A 19,860-nucleotide genomic window follows, 5' to 3' on the forward strand; every position below is an offset into this window, starting at 1 on the left:
CTATGCCGGCATGGCACTGACGCTGTTTGGATTCTTTATGTACAACGCACTCAAATTCAAGCGGCAACAGAAGCAACAGTATCAGCCACTCGAAAACGACCAGCCACTAGACAATCCTGAGGAACACCGCGGTGCCATATGTTTAAAGATATTGGAGAAAGCGAAATCATCGATATCCTCATTATCACCTAAATCTTCATCATCATCATCATCATCAGTATCAACCTCACCCAAATTTAAAAATAACAATAACATTAATAATAATCAAGATAAAGATAAAGATAATAGAGATAGAGATAAATCACCACTGATAAACAGAGGACAACAACAACAAATACAAAACGCATCAAAATTCAGTATTAATGATACTGATGATGATAATATATAAAAATAATAATAATAATGAGAGGAAGAGGAAGAAGAAGTAGAAGATAGTAATGTAATGTAATGATCCGTATTATAAACTAAACGAATCTAACAATCAATATATTAGAAAAAATAAAAATAATATAAACAATGCATTGTTGTTTTTTATTTTGTAAAGATTAAATCGACAACCACAATCAACCGGTTAATACGATTATTTTCATCAATCAATGTCTGTTCAAAAAAAATATGTAACAAAAATATAAAAATAATTATTTAATTTTTTTTTTTTATTTAAATTTGCAAAAACATGCTTCTCACCTCCAAGATACCCCAAAAACTAACAATCTCTTAAGATTAAGATTCTTGCATTCAATTCAACTCAACTCCAAATTCAATTCTATTTCTCTTATTTTTGTTGTTGTTTATTTGTTTTTAATTATTAATATTGTTTTTGTTTTTCAAAATTTGATTATTATTTATAAATATTCTATACTCGTCGATAATCTTTATAATAATAATTTATATAAATAGATAGAAAAATGAAGGAAATGCTTATGATTTGTATTGCTGGTGGTACTGCAAGTGGAAAGGTAAATATATAAATATTATTTATATAAAAGAATCAATCTACTTGATTTGAATCAACCAGACAGACGATCAAACAACCATTCGAAATCAGTTTATTATCAAAAGTTTTGTTAATCGTAAAATCGAAAAATATTAAATAAATTTGTAGACTACCGTTTGTGAGGAAATCATTAAGAGATTGGAAAATCAGAGAGTTGCCGTCATCTGTTTAGATTCCTTCTATAGACCATTGGCCCATGAAGATCTTGAAAATGTTGCATCCTATAACTTTGATCACCCAGGTAAATAATCAATTAACTGATCTATATAATCAAATCAAATCGATCGATCAATCATATCGAGCAAGATAACTAATGATTTGCAATGTTGTTTAAATAGATGCATTCGACTGGGAATATGCACAAAAAGCAATCAAGGAATTGAAATCAGGTAACAAATTCCATATTCCAACCTATTGTTTTAAAACACATACAAGGTAATAATTTAAAATCGTTGTTATTGTTGTTGGTTATGTTTATTAATGAATGATATTAACAACAATTTGAATTTCTTTTGCTCTTTGTTTTGTTTTGTTTGCTATTGTTATTATATTAGATTACAAGAGACAGTAGCTATTAATGGTATCGATGTTATTATTTTCGAAGGTATTTTATCGTTATATTCACAGGGTATCAGAGATCAGATGGACATTAAGATTTTCGTTGACACCGACTCTGACACTCGTCTGAGCAGAAGAGTCATGAGAGACATTGCCGAGCGTGGCAGAAGTCTCGAGGGTGTTTTGCATCAATACGAGAAGTTTGTCAAGCCTTCGTTCGACGAATATATTCTACCAACTAAAAAGTATGCTGACGTCATTATCCCAAGAGGTGCCGATAACGTCGTCGCCATCGATCTCATCGTACAACACATTCGTTCGAAATTGAACGAGCAAGATGCCAAGAAATTAAATGGTAAACATTAAACAAAACAAAACAAAACAAAGCAAAATCAAAATCAAAACAATACAGAATCAAATAATATATATATATAGACATATTATAATCAAACTACATCAATCATTCAATCAATCAAATCAATCAATCTTTCAATCATTTTAGTTATTCCAACAATTTTGTCATTAATTTAAAAGTTCCATGATAATTTTGAAATAAACATTTATATTTTTTTAATCAAATAAGTAAAGAATGACACATCTAGTTGTCCAAGATAGTCATATGACATGATTATGCAAAATCATATATGATTTCCTTTTATAGATTTAAACCAGCAATTTTATTTTTTGAGAAATTTCACAAAAGATATTTTTTTTTGTTTAAGCAAATGATAAAGTGATGGAAAATGATTAAAACGATAGTTAACTATAATAACTATAATAGTATAAGTTATTTCATTAGAATAATATGACAAATATTAGTATTGAAAAGGAGAATCAATCACAATTCATTGAGATTAGAGATCTTACTTTGAAGGCTTTCGATGGTGATTTAGATACTGCCAATATCATAGAGAAACTACGTGATGAAAAGAAAGATGTTTTATCATTGGTAGCGCTAGACAACGATAGATCAGTTGTAGGTCATATTATGTATAGTGAAATGCAAGTTACATTGGACGACGGCAAACGGAATATAAGAACAGTGGCGTTGGCACCGGTTTCAGTTCGACCATCACTACAGAAGCAAGGCATTGGCAGACAACTGATAGAACAATCATTACGGATGCTCAAAGATCAAGGTGTGGAAGTTGTCATCGTACTTGGTCACCCGACTTACTACCCGAAATTTGGATTCAGCGCAGAGTTAATCAAACATTTAACAGCACCTTTCGCAGGTGAGTCTCTCATGGCATTGGAGCTGAAAGAAGGCTCACTAAAATCAACGAATGGCACTGTTCGATATGCGGATGCATTTGGAATCGATCACTCTAAACCTGCGGAATCGCACTGACTTAAATGATACCGTTGCAAAAATAAAATCAAAAATAAAAATAGATCCCAAAACAACAGAGGTTCCAGTCTTGCCATTAATTCATTCATTTATTTTTTTAACCAAAAGGTGATTATTTTTAAATAATGGAACTTCTAAAAAAGAATATCTACAACCTTCCCTCAAAACCCAAATCTTAAAACTTTTTTATTTAAAAATACAATACAATAATTTGTATATTCAACCTTAAATAATGTATATTCAAAATAATAGGAATAAGATAAATTTAGGTTTTCTATTATTTTTATTGGTTATATTAACTTTAAATATCAAGATTATTGATGGACATCAATGTCAAAGAGATTGGTTGTTGACAAAAGATCAACAATCGGTCGATTTTTGGGTGACAATTAAGCTTCCTGGTTTCATGGACCTCTATCTATATCATGATTCATTGATGGATTCACCAATGTTTTTAGTAAGATTAAAGATAGTTAATAGTCTGGAAATATATTTTTTTAAATTTTTTATTATTTTATATATAGCAAGGATTAAGCAAAAAAAAACATTTCAAATTAATATTCACCACTAAAAACCAAAATATAAATTTAAATAGTTGATGAAAAGATTTATTTTCTAAGTTATTTAAACCCAGATATCGATCGTGGAACAGTTGCATCTATATCTGGTTCAAAGAGATTCAATACGATTGATAGTACTACTCAAACCATTCAAGCAACCGATAATTTCAAATTCCATTTATTTGCTCAACCCTTTACTAATCAGATAAGTTCTATTTGGAACAATTTATTCCAAACGGATTGTAAACACCAACCATGCCTCCCATTTCCAAAGAAGGGATAAAGTCCCGATTTGACTATTTCCACTTGGACAACTGCAGATGCAAAAGTTGGTTTTCAAAAAATGAAAAATAATCCTAATAATAATAACAGATAGAACTTCAAAGTTCATCCTCATTTTACACCAAAAATAAAAAAAATAGTAACTTTAGTGTATTTAAGTTTTTCTGTTTATCACTAAATTAGAGAAAATACAGGTAGAAAAAGCATGATTGTATAGCCATTTCTAAAAGTTCCATTGATTAAAATCCTTTTTAGGAGAGAATTTTTGTAGATTAGTCTGTAATAAATATTAAAATTAATAGACTACCATTATCTTGTATTTTTAAATCAAATTGTCTTCAAATTATTTAAAATCAAAAATAATTTTATATTTTTAGTGTTAAGATTATTATTATTACTATTTTTAAAATAGTAAGATTATTCTAACTTTTAAATATCAAATAAAGTAAAAAATTTGTATACTATACTACCAATCAATTTTCATCTTTCCAATCAAATTGTTAATCACTCACATAAAATTAAAATTTAATGTTTTTGTTTTAAATTACAAGTGTTTGAATAATTTAATTAATTCTAAAACAGATGGAAAAAAATTAAAATTTGGGTCAACCACTAAAATTTTTTTAACTGTTAATTTTTTTTTGTTCACCACCCTTCAAAACTTAAGCATTTTTAATTTTAGAAAATAAGAGACACAGTATTTCTTTTATGAGGCAAATAATGGAGTTATTTTTGGTGGTTATCATACTTCTGCAGAAGTTTTGTACCATTTTAAAGAAATACCGTTTGTAGAAAATTTTATACACAAAAACAAACCTTCACAATTTAGTAAAAAATACTCAACAAACAATCACTATAAAAATTTTAATCAACTCTATATACATTCATAATAAAAATAATATGATAACTGTAAAATTGTTTTTATTTCTAATTTATATATTAACTTTAAATATCAAGATTATTGATGGACATCAATGTCAAAGAGATTCGTTGTTGACAAATGATCAACAATCGGTCGATTTTTGGGTGACAATTAAGCTTCCTGGTTTCATGGACCTCTATCTATATCATGATTCATTGATGGATTCACCAATGTTTTTAGTAAGATTAAAGATAGATCTATTTTTAGTAGTATTTTTACTTATATATATATAGCAAGGAAGATTCTTGAGATCAAAATTCAGTGGTTTTGGAATGACTTTGGATCAAATCAATGAAGATGAATCATCTGATTTTTTAGCATATAACAATAATTTCAATAAAAAATGGAGTTTTCAAACTATATCCGGTCCAGATGATAAATATTGGTCAATGACACACGAAAAAGGAATGATTTCATGGGTATGATATATAAAAATATTATCTATGATTCATTAACACTGTGAAGTGTTTCTATTAAATTATTATTTTTTAATAATAAAGGGTAAGAATGATGGTTTCTGGTTACAACATTCATTGCCAAAATTCCCAAATTTAAAAGGAAACAAAAACGAAAATGGATTTGTAAAGATTGATCATTTCGATTTAATTGAAGATGTTCCCGATTACTTGGTCGATACACTAGAGTTCCTTGAATTCGCTTACAAAGGATTACCACCCAACCATATCTTCGATTCAAACCTCAGATCAAAGTCAGGTTCTCCATGTCCAAATTTAGATATCTTCAAAAAGGAAAAAATGTCCCTCCTCTCAGATATATTGAAAGAATTTCAGCTTCGACCTTCATGGGATTACAAAACTGTAGATTTGAATTATCTTTTCATGGATATTCCAAGAGCTGACAGTTTTGCTCAACATATTGTCTGTGTATCTCTCTCATCTATTCAAAAAGGTATTTATACAATTATCCCAAATCTTTTCAAATATATTAAAAACTATAAATTTAAATAGTTGATCAAATGATTGAGTATCTAAGTTATTTAAACCCAGATATCGATCGTGGAACAGTTGCATCTAGATCTGGTTCAAAGAGATTCAAAAAGATTGATAAAATTGTAGCAACTACTCAAACCATTCAAGCAACTGATAATTTCAAATTCCATTTATCTGTTCAACCCTTTACTCATCAGATAGGTTCTATTTGGAACAATTTGTTTAAAGAGGAGTGTAAAACTCAACCATGTCTCCCATTTCCAGAAAAGGGAAAAAGTTCTGATTTGACTATTTCCACTTGGACAACTGCAGATGCACAATTTGGTTTCCAAAAGCAACTTGTTAAACTTGCAAAGTTTAAAACAACCTATGAAGTTTTAACAAAGACACAAGAATTCAAATGGGGGGCTGGATATGGATCGGAAATGGATCATTCAAAATTGGCTTATCTTCCACCTGGTGAGAAATATAAAGATTGGAATGTATGTTTCGGTGGAGAAAATATGTATTGTAGTAAATCAGCTTGTTATGGTTCTTTATTGGTATGTAAATAATTAAGTTTTACTTTAAAAAAGATCAAACAATATTGATTTCTATTCAATAGTTTTGTTTCAAAAGTGATAATTTAGCTGGTGCTTTCCGTTCTATAGAGGATGATATAGAAAATTCGGGTCCTTTCCAAATGGAAGTTAATGGCAAAACAAAGAATATAGGATTCAATGCTGATAAGAATGCTCTCAATGGAAATTCGTTCGATAGGTATCGAAAATCATCTGGAAGTATAGCTGCTAATTCACTCTTTCATTTATCATTCAACCAATGGAAGAGGCATAGAACCAAACCTACAAAAGGAGGCGAAGAATATTTTATTAAAAATAACAATTTTATTGAAGATATATTGCTCCACTTCTTTGGACCGAATTCCAATGTTCAAATTCAAGTCGATATCATAAAAGAAAAGAAAAATCCTCCATCAACGCCAACAAAAACAAACTCAAAGCGAAGTCTTGAAAATGGCTACAATATCAATTCAGTTGATTCTCATGATCTGAAGAGAAAAAAACACGAACCATTAGTTGAATATGATTGTGGAGATCAAGAGTCACAAGATCCCAGGGACACTGATTCCGAACCTATTTTTAATATAATTAAAATAGAGAAAAATGAGCTACCTCTAGCAAATTACATTTGCCAAAAAATAGCAAATGATCCTAATAATAATAATAATAAAAATAAAAAATAGAACTTCAAAAGTTTAAATTTGTTTCTACTCAATTAATCATTAATATATTTTTTATTATTACTCCAAATGATTGGTTTTTTAATTATCGATAAAGAAATTCAAAGAAAGTATTATATTAATAATTAATTAGGTTTTTTTTAAAGAAATGAGATAGAAATAGATTTCAAAAAGATTAACTCATGATAATCAAAGTGAGACTATATTTATTTTAAAATACATTAATATTAATATCCATTTGGATAGTTCTTTTCAAGTGATACAAATTGACCGGTACTTGGTTGTGGTTGATAATGTGGTTGCATTGCTGCATGTGGTGGTGGAGGTTGGTAATGTGAGTGTATAGGAGATGGTACTGCTGTTGCTGCTGGTTGTTGATAGGGATGCATGGGATATCCATGATTGGATTGTTGTTGTAGTGGCGATACTGTCATTGGGTTATAACCACCATATGGTGCTAGTGCTGGTGGTTGAGCAACTACCGGTGCTGGTGTTGGTGTAGGTGTAGCAATTACTACTGGAGCAACGGCAATTGGTTGTGCTGGAGTTGGATGATTTCTATCTTCACAGAGCAACACTACGATGTTGACCAACTGGTAGTTTCCTTCGAACCATTTCCAGAATGTCTGCAGGAAATCCTTTGCCTCTGCGATATGAACAGTCATCGTACCGGCACCGATCGCAACCGAGAGTCCCGAAGTAAGAAAAGCCGCTGCAATACCAGTCTTTTTGATTCTGGCATAGTAAGACAAATGCAATACAACAGCTCCATCAACTGGATCTTTCTTTACATCCAATTTGAATTTCGGTACAAAATTTATATGTAAACCTGATTTCCTTTTAAATTTATTGTTTAGTAAATAAATAGAAGAAAAGTAATATAACAAAACTAACATACTCTCCAAATATTCTTCCAGAGATAGGATCATGTTTACATAGATCAATAGAAAACTTTTGGAATGACCACCATGTCTTGATGCTCTCCATGATGACATTGGTAGGAACTGATAGACCATAGTACTTTCTCGAGTGTACAAAGTCGAAAACCGACATACCTTTATTCTCTTTAGTCATTCTTTATAATTATTATTATAATTCTATTATTATTATTACTTTATTTATTTTTAGATAAAATTACAAATGTTGTTGTTTTTGATTAGAAATCGATGAATGAATCCATCTTTAAGTAGAAGAAAAAGAAAGAAAACAGTAACATAGTTCAACTTCTATTTCTGTTGTGCATCCATTTAATGATATCATTAATAAACTAAACTGTGTAAAGATCTGATATCAGCAACACCAATATTATAACGGTCATAGTGACACGAAAGAAAGCATTGCTGTAAGGTGTAGCACCTCTATTTCGTGTTTTAGGCATACCAAAAATAAACGAAACCTGTCATTATAAGAGTGGTTATTATTAAAATAACCCTTATATTTTCTGAACAAATTTTTTTTTTTTTTTTACTAAGAGTTACATCAGGATTATTTAATAGTTTTTATTTTTTAATAATAGTTATTTTTTTTTTTATTATTAAAATAGATCTATTTTATTCTTTTCATACATTCCAAAATATAGATTGTTGTTTATTTATAAATAATTTATATAAAATGAAAATCATAAGTTGATATAGGATTCTCATTGCAATTTGAACGCGTTTAAACCTTTTAGATTTATATTTTATTGGTTATTGAACGATCTTAATATTATAAGATCTTAATATTATAAGATAGACTATCGTAACAATATTTAGTTAAACAAAGGTATTCTATGATTTTATTTCAAAGTTAGACCATCGTCGCTTTCCTAGTATTGAAACTAAGAAAAGATGATCAAAACAACACTAAGTCCCATTGTCGAAACCTTTGTTATGTTCACATCAAACTTTACAAATCAATTTCAAGATCTCAAAAGTTGTTAATATATCTTTCAACAAAAATAATTGTATTAAATAAAACATAATCAAATCAATTATTATTAGTTTATTTACATGTTTAAATGCACTTCTCTTTATAATTATTTGTTTTTGGGGGGTTACAATAATGCTTCTGATTTTTTGATTGCATAATTCTAAGGTTGAACATAAAAAAAAAAAAAAAAAAAAAAAAGAATTTAATCTAATTAAGTTCATTTCATGAAATTGTTTTAATTTTGTTTTCATAAGATTAATTAAAGCATGACAGATATTGTTCAACAACCACAATTACAATCATGGGAGGTCGGTGTATTGACTATTAGCGATAGAGTTAGTAGACAACAAGCAATCGATCAATCGGGACCAGAGTTGATAAAGATCATCAAAGAGCAACTCAAGGTGATCTTGGAGTCACAGTTGAATATCACTCTGAAGCTATCGGTCATCTACAAGGTGGTGCCCGACGACATCGATGCCATTCGCTCGATCGTATCGCAATGGATCGCCAAGGACTTCAGAATGATCATTACCACGGGCGGAACGGGATTTTCACCACGTGACCAAACACCCGAGGCAATCGAACCGTTGATCAAGAAGAAGACACCGGGTATCGTTGTTGCAATGCTAAAGAGCAGTCTTGACATCACTGCACACGCAATGCTTAGCAGACCGGTTGCCGGTATCACCGATATGTCACTGATCTTCACGCTGCCAGGCAGTGTCAAGGCGGTGCGTGAGAACTTCATCACCATTATGCCTGCACTTCCACATGCACTGGCACTCATAGCAAGTGACCAAAAAGCATCGTTACCAGAGAGTCACCAATCAAAAGATATAAACAAACAACCAACTTCATTCTCTTCTGATGATTCATCAAAGTTTGGTGTTAGTCATACTCAAGGTGGTCATGGACATAGTCATGGTGGACATAGTCACGGACATAGTCATAGCCATGGTCATCATACATGTGGAGGAAATAAAGATAGTGTAAGAGGATCAAAGTATCCAATGATTGACGTCGATAAAGCTGTCAGTATCATTCTGGAGCAATGTAAGGATATAAAGACAGTGGAGTCAGTTCCCATTGCTGAATCGTTGGGTATGGCATGCGCAACCTCTGTAGAATCAGTCGAACCATTCCCTCCATTTAGAGCATCTATTAAAGACGGCTATGCAGTACGTTCTGTAGATGGTGTCGGTCAGTATGTTGTGCTGGGTAGTTCGTTGGCTGGTGGTGGCGATGCACATCGTCTTACCGAACAACAACTGAAAGCAGAGAGAAGCTGTGTGCGTATTACAACCGGTGCAATGATGCCAGAGGGTTATGATGCCGTTGTAATGGTAGAAGATACACAGATCATTACTAAAGCCACAGAATCACAATTGGAGGTGATAAATGTAGATGTTGCAGTTGCAGTTGGTCAAGACATTCGTGCAGTTGGCAGTGACATCAAAGCTGGAACAACCGTACTCAACAAAGGTGACAAGATTGGTGCTGCTGAAATTGGATTACTAGCTACACTAGGAGTAACTACTATTTCTGTTTTTAAACCACCAAAGATTACAGTAAGTAATAACATTCTATTAGAAAAGATAAGTGAATAGGTTATTAATTGATTGTTGGTTGATAGATCATTTCAACTGGAGATGAATTGATGCCACATGATACAAAGGAAGTAAAGGAAGGATTCATAAGAGATTCTAATTCTTTGACATTGTCCTCGATTGTTAAGGAAGCCAGTCAACATTTTGGTGAGGTTGGTGCTCAAACCGTAAAGAACTATGGAATTGTTAAGGATGAATTGGAACCATTAAAAGAAGCTTTGGTAAAGTCTGCAGAGTGTTCCGATGTCATTATTACTAGTGGCGGTGTGTCTATGGGTGAACTTGATCTAGTGAAACCATTGTTGGAGAAACTCGGTAAAGTTCATTTCGGACGTGTAAATATGAAACCAGGTAAACCTTTGACTTTTGCCACCATTGAGAACGGCCAGACTGGAAAGAAGACTTTGGTTTTCGCATTGCCAGGCAATCCTGTTAGCACAATGGTTACATTCTATCTCTTTGTATTGCCAGCACTCCGTCAGATGTCAGGACATTCACAGATCAACTTGCCACTGGTCGAAACCAAGCTTGGCGAACGTGTAAGAATGGATCCAGAGAGACCTGAATATCACCGTTGTTTTATCAGTTGGGATTTCAACCAAAGCTGCTTTGTCTCGCAAAGCACTGGATCTCAAGCATCATGTCGTTTACTCAGTATGAAGAAATCAAATGCATTACTTATACTACCAAAAAAAGAAGGTTTACGTTCGAAAAAGGAACATCTTTAAAGGCAATGGTAATAGGACCACTATAAATCAATTACAGTGGTTTTGTTTTTATTATAAATAATAGTAATTTTACAATTTACATATATTATTATAGTTTTACAATCTTATTATTATTCTTAGTATATTAAAAATAACAACGGTAATATTAGGAATAAATAATAATTGGAAGGAATTAATTGACTGTCTCCATTATGATGTAATATTTGTTCATCACTTGAATACTCTGGAATTGATTTGGTTGTTGTATTTAAATCTAAAAAATATAAAATTGTTAGGTAAACTATATTATTTAATTAAAAGTTATTTTGTTTAATAGTAATACTTACATTTGTTTTGATAAATTATAATTACATCATCAGATCCACAATAATCGTTTTCTCCACTAGAAATACATTTAATTTTACATTTTGAATCATCATTTACAGTCTTTAGAGCCGACAGATCAAGTGATTCAGCACAAAGACAAGTGTTCTGGTTGGTCGTAGCAGAGTATTCATATCCTTTAGATTTACACCATGTTCTACAACCATTCGATGTCATATTTTCAGATTTACTGGCTTGCACGAATTTATTGTACGCATTGTTGGAATCATAGCAACCAACATAACCAGTTTTATAAATGGATAATCTATTTATACCACCGCACTTCTCAGTATTGTTACCAGCACACTGTATAGAGCAATCACTTTGGTTTAATGATTGTCCGTAATAACCAAAGCTATTTCCACAATAACAAAGATTACCGAAAGAAGTACCAGCATACTGGAATAGTTTGCTTGAACAAAATTGAAGACATCTATGGTTTGTCAAATTGGTATCGACAACAACTTCTCCAGATAGATCATGAGCAACTTGATCATTAAAACAACCCATAAAATTACCAATCGGTTTGAAAGGAGTTGTAGTTGGAGGAGCGATAGTTGGAGTAGGAACTGGTGAGTCAGATGGAATCACTCCAACAGTCGAACTGAATGCTGTTGTGGTGGACACGGCAGAAGTAGAACTAGTAGAGGATGTCGAAGCAGTTGTTATAGAGGAAATGGTTGACATGGTAGAAACAGTGGAGCCAGTTGATCTCGAGGTAATAGTATTTGGAGCCTGAGTTGGTTGGTGATACTCAGTGCCGTTATAGGAAAAAGATTTATCACAACTTCCTTCACCATAGGTCTGGAGATATCCGAAATTTGGATATCTATAAATAAAGAATCTACTTTCAAACAAAAAGTAATATCCTCTACATGCGGTACCAATTGGTGATGTAAATCTGTAGATACCTTTGCTTCTGGTACCCAAGTCAAGCTGGAGAGGTATCTTCTTTCCGTCGATGACAATAGAGGCGGATCTTGGAGCATGTTCGGAATACCAAGAAACCATGAAGATAGTATATTTTGTATCCATAAAGATATGTGATCCCGAATGGATTGGAAAAGAGATATTAAAACATAGAGCCTCTCCAAAATCCTGAGTCCAATAGGTATGGTAGGTACTAGAATAGCTGGTTCCATAACCAACACCTCCGACTCGTGATACTCTCGACATGATATTTGCTCTATGTCCATCTCCACTACCATCGGGTGCACAATAAGTAGAATAAGGGTCACCACTTCCAGAATCACAAATCCATTGATTATTTGTATCGAGCGGAGACAGCAAACCAGCTGCAATATTCTCACTTGCCAGAGGAGAACATTGGTAGTAATTTTGGATTCTTTGAAATGTATCAGTACCATCACATGAAGGATGAGAAAAACAATTATTATCTGCCATATCAACGGAATGTGATAATGATGATAAACCAAGTGTATTCTCCCAATATAGAGGAGGAACAGCAGGATAATTATTTGGATCTAGAATTCCAGAATTTTGCATTCTAGTATATTTTTGTAAATATATCAATGGATCTAGAAAGAATTTTTTAATATTAATTTATAATCTCTATCAAATTATATTGTTTCAATTAAAAAAATTACCAATTCTAACAGCATTTACTAATAAAAAACTAGCTCTCGATTGCCATACTGGATTACCAAGTAGATCTGGCTCTCCATATCCATTTATCAGTTCAGAGGAAGAGATAATAAATAATAATGTACATAGAATAAGTTTTTCACTATTCATTTTTTTCTAGTAATGATACAAAAATAAATAAGGTATTTAATTGATAAATCTTGATAAATATTAATTAAATACTTTATTTATACTAAATAGAATATAAAAATTAAATAAATTAAAAGATATTATTTATATCCATTTTGAAAGACGTTGGTCAGGTATCATTTTCAGAGTAAGATCATCTAACTATTTAATTCAACTTTAATTGGTAAAAGGTGTGGGGATTTTACACTTGGGAATAGTCGTTTTGTCAATTATAATAAAATGACTATTCAATTCTCTCATTCTTTATCAAATACACCAATTATTTTTACCATCTTTATTTAGTTTTAAAGATTTATTTTAATAAAACCATGATAAATTTAGAAAGTGGGTGAATTTTTCTAATCAATCAGAGTGGAGTGGTGGAAAATTTTGATTTATGTGTGTTAAAAATATATAAGAATAGATTAATCATACTACATTTTTTTATATGTATAAAATTAACGATTCACACAAAATTAAAAGTTTAGGTAAACAAAAGTGAAAAAACCTAATTTATTTTTGTAGATTCGAATGTGGATTTGTAAACTAGTGGTATATCAACCTTTGTTTAAGTAAATTATTTGTAAATCGATCAACTTTCATACATGACATTATCTTGGATAAAAATCAGAGTCGGTAAAATCAATACTGATCGTACTGATAAAATCAATTGTTTTAAATGTGATTCAATTTTGTACAACATTGTGAAAATTATAACTTTAGTCATCACATTTTACAAATTATAATATTAAAAGATGCTTTTGTTTGTTTTAAAAAATATAAATAAATATTATTTGTATAAATCATTTATATGGTAATTATTATATTTGCTTTGGAGAGCTTATTGGTGATAAACTAGTATTATTATTATTGTTGTTGTTGTTATTGTTGTTGTTTTGTGGAACTATATTATTACTTGCAGTTGAGCTTGGAGAAGGGATTGGGATTGGGATTCCACCACTGCTTCCAAGTGATGAGATTATTGCTGCTCCCAAACTGCTTGGTGTATTGTTATTATTACTATTGATATTGTCTTGTGGAGAATTTAGAGGTGGCATGTTTGGTGTAATATTGATTGGTATAGAGATTGGAGGTGTTGCAGACTCTATTTTTGTTGTTGATGTATTTTGTTGTTGTTGTGATTGTTGTGATTGTTGTGCTTGTTGTGCTTGTTGTTGTTGGTTATGATTTGGATCAACTCTTGATAGAACATCTTCTCGAATCTTTGGACAGAAATCATTGATACTTGCCCATGTCAAGTCCCAGAGTTTGATGGATGCCTCTGAATGCGATGGATCCGGTGCTTTGAATACACCAGAGTTATTCATTACCAGCAGCATATTCTTGAGAGATTCCGGTACGGATTCAGATAGAACCTCTGACAATCCCATGTAGGTACGTAGATATGTCAAGATTTCAGTCCAGAGCATAGTAAAGTCGTTGGACTGGATGATAATATTGAGGTTCTGAAGGAACACCTTTGAAAGTAGAGCGGAAGCACGTAGTCTGGTATCTTCATAGTTGGATTCCTTTGCGTTGTCCTTCAAATTATTGAGTAGTGGGAAAACAATGTCAACAAAGCAACTGAACCACTTTGATGGCGAGAGTACTTCGAGACTTGGCGAGAGTATACACTTTTGCAGGTAACTCATCGCATTGTTTCGGATGTTTGGCTTGGTGTCTACACAGAGTTTAGAGATTGTCTGAAGTATTGGTGACCAATATTGATCCCATGTTTCCGAGATCTTCTGATCCATCCTTCTCTTTGCAACTTTCTCGGTGATCGACGACGATTCGTTGACTGGCAACACAGTGATCTTATTCAACTCGGAGATTCTGACAAAGATGTAATGAAGTAGCTCCATCGCTTTGATTGTAACCGTTGGTGGAACGGTGCTCGAGTTGATAAAGCAATTGACAGATGTCAAACACTGCTTGCAAGACTCCAATGTCAGTGATTTCTGTTGGACGAGCAGCGAGAGTGCTTCACAGGCACGAGTCGATGCCTTTGGATTGCCAGAGAGTAGTACAATCATTCCGATGATCGGTTCCCATGAGTTGTGGTTGGTCGAGAGGAAGTTGATTTGGTCGCGTACCAACTGGACGAGTGCACTCGACATCTTCTCGGCGATCGAGTCAAACACCGGGTTGACACGTAGTATCAACTTGACCAACGACTCCAACGACTTGGAGACATCGGGTACATGCAACAATCGGATCAATAGATACATCAATGAGATGACAGTCTTCTCAATGAACGGGATCAACGAGGTCGATCCCTCGCACACCTGAATGATATTCTCGATGTGCTTGACCAGCCCAGCCCAAATAAGATTCAAACGATCGACATTTAATAATACAACATGTGTGAGCAAGTCAAAACAAAACATTGCCTGTGGTTGATTAAATCCATTTGTCTTTGGCGTTGTAATATTATATAGAACCTGTAGTAAATGTTCTAAAGATGTAATTGGTAGATTCCTTTGGAAAAAAAATAGAATTAAAATTAACATTAACATTCTAATTAAAAAGATTAATAATAATACATACTTTGATTCCAAGAATAAATCCTTAATATGACAATTTTCAACACAAATCTTTGCTTTATCTTCGTCTTTGTTTTCAACTTCGATCTCTTCATCTCCAGTGGCAAACCAGAATCTCAAAATCGATGATGATTTCTGTTGAATTTGTTGATCTACATCTAAGAATAAATATTAGTTAGTTAGTTAGTTATGTGGAATTGTTAAATATTATGTCACGTACTTCTATTGGCTTGACCAGGAGTTGGATTGTTTTCAACTGGGAAATCAATGGATTCGAAAATACTTGGGAGTAGTCCAAGTTTGTGCATCTTGCAGATGACCATGATCAAATTCTTCCATGACTCTGTTAGGTGACCAGAGTACTTCATTGCAATCTCAAAGGTGGTGATGGTTGCCAGCTGTGCTTTGTTATCGCCGATGAACGGTGTGTGGTTGAGAGAGACACCGTCCTTCTCGATCAGTGTCGTATTGCTACAGAGTGAATTCATGAGATTATCAATCGATTCATTGATGTTGTTGTTCGCAGAGACCTGAGCACACAGATGGAATCCATCCAACACTCGCTTACTCAGTGAGTCATTCTCGATCTTCTCGAAAACATTGGAGATCGAAGGAATCACTACATTCAAAATGATAGGGAAGATCTCTCTGTCGTATTCATTCGAATCGATAGTTGTATATTTCGACATCTTTTTGATTCTATTCAATATTATTAAATAATAATAACAATGTTGTTAATAACCAACTAATGAATGAATAAGTGATTAGATCTAACTTACTTCTTAAGTGTATTTCTCCAAGTGGAATTAGTGATAACACCGGGTGTTGTTGTTTCATCTTCAGCACACAGCTGTACAGTCATCTCATTAAACATATCTTTGATCAAGTCACTCGAGACATGACATGGAATTAACATTCTCTCGAATGATTGATAAGTCATTCTATCTTTTGCCTAAAGAAAGAAATAACATTAATAAGCGATCGCTACTACAAACTAACATATTATAATAGATAGATTATACTTACACTAATATTTGGATTAAAAGTAGATGTATGTAACATTAAACCAGAATATAGACAAAGGAATAGAGAATCTTCGGTTTGGAAGATATGTTTACCTCTAGATTCCAAATTCTCGTAGATCTTACGAGCCAACAACTCAAAGATATGTTCGACAACAGCAGATTCACCAGGAATAATAAAACTCTCCAAGAATGCTCTGTAAACAGAGATATAACCATCGTATCTCTCAATAAAGTAATCTAGATACTCTGAGAGTACTTCTTTGTTTGATTTCTTTCCAATGTATTCACCAACCGTCTTTAAATTCAACTTTGGTGTCTCCAAAAAGAATTTAGAAATACTCTTTGCATTGATCTCTGTGAATATCTTATTCTCTATATATATATATATATAGTTAGTTATTAAAACAAAAGTTAATGTTAGTTAGTTAGTTAGTTTTTTAGCTTGATAATAATAACTATAGTACATACCTAATAGATAATTAAAAGCATCGGCTGGTTTACGATTGAAATGAGTAGCAGCGATACTCATTATCTTTTTGAACTTCTTTTTCTTCATAAACTCGAGACTGTCGGATGCAGGTAGCTGCGAGTGTGGAATGTATCTTGGGTATTTGGAACGGTCGTCAATCGATTGGATGATCGAGAGTAGATTCTCCAGCGAGAGCATGTGCAGCGTGTTGAGCGGGCCCGACAGCGGGAATGAATTCTTGTAGAGTGTCTTACAAAGTGACTCAAAGACGTTGCTACTGTAGATCTCGCAGTCGTAGTTGACAAACAACTCGACCATCGCCAGTGGGAACTTACAGAAATCACGCAAGCCCTCCAATGCCAACTCTTGCAACTCGAACAGCTGCTTGTTATCGACGATATTCTTGAGCAGCACATTGAAGAACTCCTCGAACTGCGCCTTCAAACAGTGTCTAAGAGAAACAAACAAATTGAAAAAGATTCTCATTGACAATGAGAAGATCGGTATACTCTTACATAAATTCTGTTGTACAACAAATAATATTAAAGGTTTGCAAAGTTAATAATAAGTATTTCTACTTTGTTATTTAAATATAATATAATTGTAGTTTTACAAAGTTACTTACTTGTAATAAATATTTAAATAGATCATCTTGAATGACAGCGATGATACCTGTTGATGATTCTAAGGTTGATCCACGCATCTGAATGATAAGATTGATGACATTCAATGATAAAAGTCGAGTGATTTCATTGTCCATTTGAACTGGTGATACAATATTGTCGACAAAGAACTTTAATATCTTTATCAATACTGTTTCATCATATGATTTATCTAGATTATAATATTGTTTGGTTGTTATTATTATTATTATTTTGTTAACAAAAGATAACCTTTTTGAGAGATATACATACCAGAATCAACCAAATGATTTTGATTTAATTTAGGATTTACAACAGTAATATTATGATGTAATGAATTTCTTTGTTGTTTGTTTTGTTGTTGATAACCACTACTATTACTATTATTATTGTTATTATTTGATTGTTGATGATTATTATTATTATTTAAATTAATAGGTGGTGTAGAAGATAGAGAATTGGTTGGTAGTGAATGATGATGATGTTGTACTGGTTGTGTTACTGGTGTTGAAACGGGTGTTGTATTATTAGATACTGGTGACTTTGGAGAATGACTTCCACTATGATTATTATTATGATTATTATTATTATTACTATCTTGATGATGATGATGATGATGATGCGTAGAATCATTAGGTTTTACTAATGACTCACCGGAATGTGGAAGATTACTAAAGAAGAGATCGTTGTTTGGCGAGAATTGATTGTCATCCGATATATGAAGATGCGAAGTGGCCGATGATGATGGTTCATCAGTGAACGAACTAATGATCTTATCGATTTCATTACTACCACCAACTAGATTCTCTTGTACCGTTGTAGTAGTACTGGTAGTTGTCGTTGTAATCGTTAGAGTAGCACTAATTGAACTCTTTCTCAATGGAACAACATTTTGTTGTTGTTCATTTTCTACTACTACTTCTTCTTTATTTTGTTGTTGTTGTTGTGGTTGTTGTTGCTGTTGTGTTTGTTGTTGTTGTTGTTGTTGTTGTTGATCTTCACTATTTAGATGTGGAAGAGGTGGTGGTGTTGGAGGTGAATGATAGATGTTATATCGTTGGAATGCAATGGTTACGATCTCCTGTAGTGTTGTCTCGGCGGTCTTCTTTAGGAGTTCTGACGATCGCGATTGGTCAGTCATGAGAAAACAGGTGTTCATGCTCTCATACACTAGATCGTTGGTCAAGTAGATACCGGCAGCATTCTTCATACACGACGACAACACCTGTAATATCTTCATCAAAACCACCTCATCACTCTTGGAATCGGTAGCTTCAAACTTGCAATGTGTCACCGATTCAGCAATCGATCTAATTGCTTTCGGTGCATTATTTGATTCTGAATCTATAATAACCAATATAGTCATTTAGTTAGTTAGTTATTATTAATAATCATCTTCTATATTCGAATATAATATAATATAAAACATACCGATAAATAGATTAAGAAACTTGTTGACCGAGGTCAATGCAGTTCCAGTGATAGGACCGCTTGTCTCTGCAGATCTAATGACCAAGAGGAAAGGATCCAAGTATGTAGATGTATCTAAACTTTCGAAATCTAAATAAAATAGGTATTAATTCTTCAAAGATCTTTGACTGTTTTATTTATTTTGAATAGTTGAATGTATGAATGAACAATGTTGTTTCGTACTTGATTCATTATGAAGTATATTTGTTAGATTCTTTAATGATTTCAAAATGGAGTTGTCCGGTAGCAACGATTGATTCGATGACCATCTCGTGTTTAATTTCAAATGTGAAAGCAAACCATAGATTTCACCTTGTATAATATGAATAGGATTGAAAGAGGTGAACATCTTTTACTAACTAACCAATTAAAAAAGAAATAATAATCTCTCTTCTCTATTCTCTCTTCTTCTTCTTCTTCTTCTCTCTCTCAATGATATATATATATATATATAAATAAAAAAA

The 19,860-nt window shown here is 32.5% G+C and overlaps 8 protein-coding genes across 8 annotated transcripts; 4 read left to right on the top strand and 4 right to left on the bottom strand.

Moving 5' to 3' along the window:
• Positions 1-37: 37 nt before the first annotated feature.
• Positions 38-2,306, top strand: udkB (uridine-cytidine kinase; the record flags this gene model as incomplete). Its single annotated transcript, XM_020579632.1, has 8 exons — positions 38-356; positions 408-444; positions 545-570; positions 901-959; positions 1,106-1,238; positions 1,336-1,432; positions 1,552-1,910; positions 2,278-2,306. 8 exons carry the CDS (start codon positions 38-40, stop codon positions 2,304-2,306), a joined length of 1,059 nt encoding a protein of 352 aa, XP_020430307.1.
• Positions 2,307-2,360: 54 nt separating this feature from the next.
• On the top strand, positions 2,361-3,749 carry PPL_08832 (GNAT family N-acetyltransferase; the record flags this gene model as incomplete). The annotated part of the gene is made up of 3 exons (XM_020579633.1): positions 2,361-2,864; positions 3,220-3,385; positions 3,502-3,749. The coding sequence occupies 3 exons, from the start codon at positions 2,361-2,363 to the stop codon at positions 3,747-3,749; spliced, it is 918 nt and encodes a 305-aa protein (XP_020430308.1).
• Positions 3,750-4,648: 899 nt separating this feature from the next.
• PPL_08833 (uncharacterized protein) lies at positions 4,649-6,863 on the top strand (the record flags this gene model as incomplete). Its single annotated transcript, XM_020579634.1, has 5 exons — positions 4,649-4,879; positions 4,904-5,089; positions 5,171-5,579; positions 5,639-6,162; positions 6,225-6,863. 5 exons carry the CDS (start codon positions 4,649-4,651, stop codon positions 6,861-6,863), a joined length of 1,989 nt encoding a protein of 662 aa, XP_020430309.1.
• A 224-nt stretch (positions 6,864-7,087) lies between these two features.
• Positions 7,088-7,934, bottom strand: PPL_08834 (uncharacterized protein; the record flags this gene model as incomplete). Its single annotated transcript, XM_020579635.1, has 2 exons — positions 7,088-7,697; positions 7,759-7,934. The coding sequence occupies 2 exons, from the start codon at positions 7,932-7,934 to the stop codon at positions 7,088-7,090; spliced, it is 786 nt and encodes a 261-aa protein (XP_020430310.1).
• A 1,103-nt stretch (positions 7,935-9,037) lies between these two features.
• Positions 9,038-11,109, top strand: gphn (bifunctional molybdopterin adenylyltransferase MobB/molybdopterin molybdotransferase MoeA family protein; the record flags this gene model as incomplete). The annotated part of the gene is made up of 2 exons (XM_020579636.1): positions 9,038-10,342; positions 10,408-11,109. 2 exons carry the CDS (start codon positions 9,038-9,040, stop codon positions 11,107-11,109), a joined length of 2,007 nt encoding a protein of 668 aa, XP_020430311.1.
• A 110-nt stretch (positions 11,110-11,219) lies between these two features.
• Positions 11,220-13,227, bottom strand: PPL_08836 (WSC domain-containing protein; the record flags this gene model as incomplete). Its single annotated transcript, XM_020579637.1, has 4 exons — positions 11,220-11,224; positions 11,291-11,362; positions 11,436-13,010; positions 13,080-13,227. The coding sequence occupies 4 exons, from the start codon at positions 13,225-13,227 to the stop codon at positions 11,220-11,222; spliced, it is 1,800 nt and encodes a 599-aa protein (XP_020430312.1).
• Positions 13,228-14,066: 839 nt separating this feature from the next.
• On the bottom strand, positions 14,067-16,159 carry PPL_08837 (Arf guanyl-nucleotide exchange factor; the record flags this gene model as incomplete). Its single annotated transcript, XM_020579638.1, has 4 exons — positions 14,067-15,494; positions 15,606-15,726; positions 15,796-15,949; positions 16,012-16,159. 4 exons carry the CDS (start codon positions 16,157-16,159, stop codon positions 14,067-14,069), a joined length of 1,851 nt encoding a protein of 616 aa, XP_020430313.1.
• A 331-nt stretch (positions 16,160-16,490) lies between these two features.
• PPL_08838 (Sec7 domain-containing protein) lies at positions 16,491-19,745 on the bottom strand (the record flags this gene model as incomplete). Its single annotated transcript, XM_020579639.1, has 9 exons — positions 16,491-16,536; positions 16,571-16,743; positions 16,818-17,188; positions 17,285-17,807; positions 17,911-17,988; positions 18,061-18,119; positions 18,200-19,270; positions 19,358-19,486; positions 19,580-19,745. The coding sequence occupies 9 exons, from the start codon at positions 19,743-19,745 to the stop codon at positions 16,491-16,493; spliced, it is 2,616 nt and encodes an 871-aa protein (XP_020430314.1).
• Between the last annotated feature and the right edge of the window lie 115 nt (positions 19,746-19,860).

This window comes from Heterostelium album, assembly GCF_000004825.1.
Source record: "Heterostelium album PN500 unplaced genomic scaffold PPL_scaffold9, whole genome shotgun sequence".
Taxonomy (NCBI): domain Eukaryota; phylum Evosea; class Eumycetozoa; order Acytosteliales; family Acytosteliaceae; genus Heterostelium; species Heterostelium album.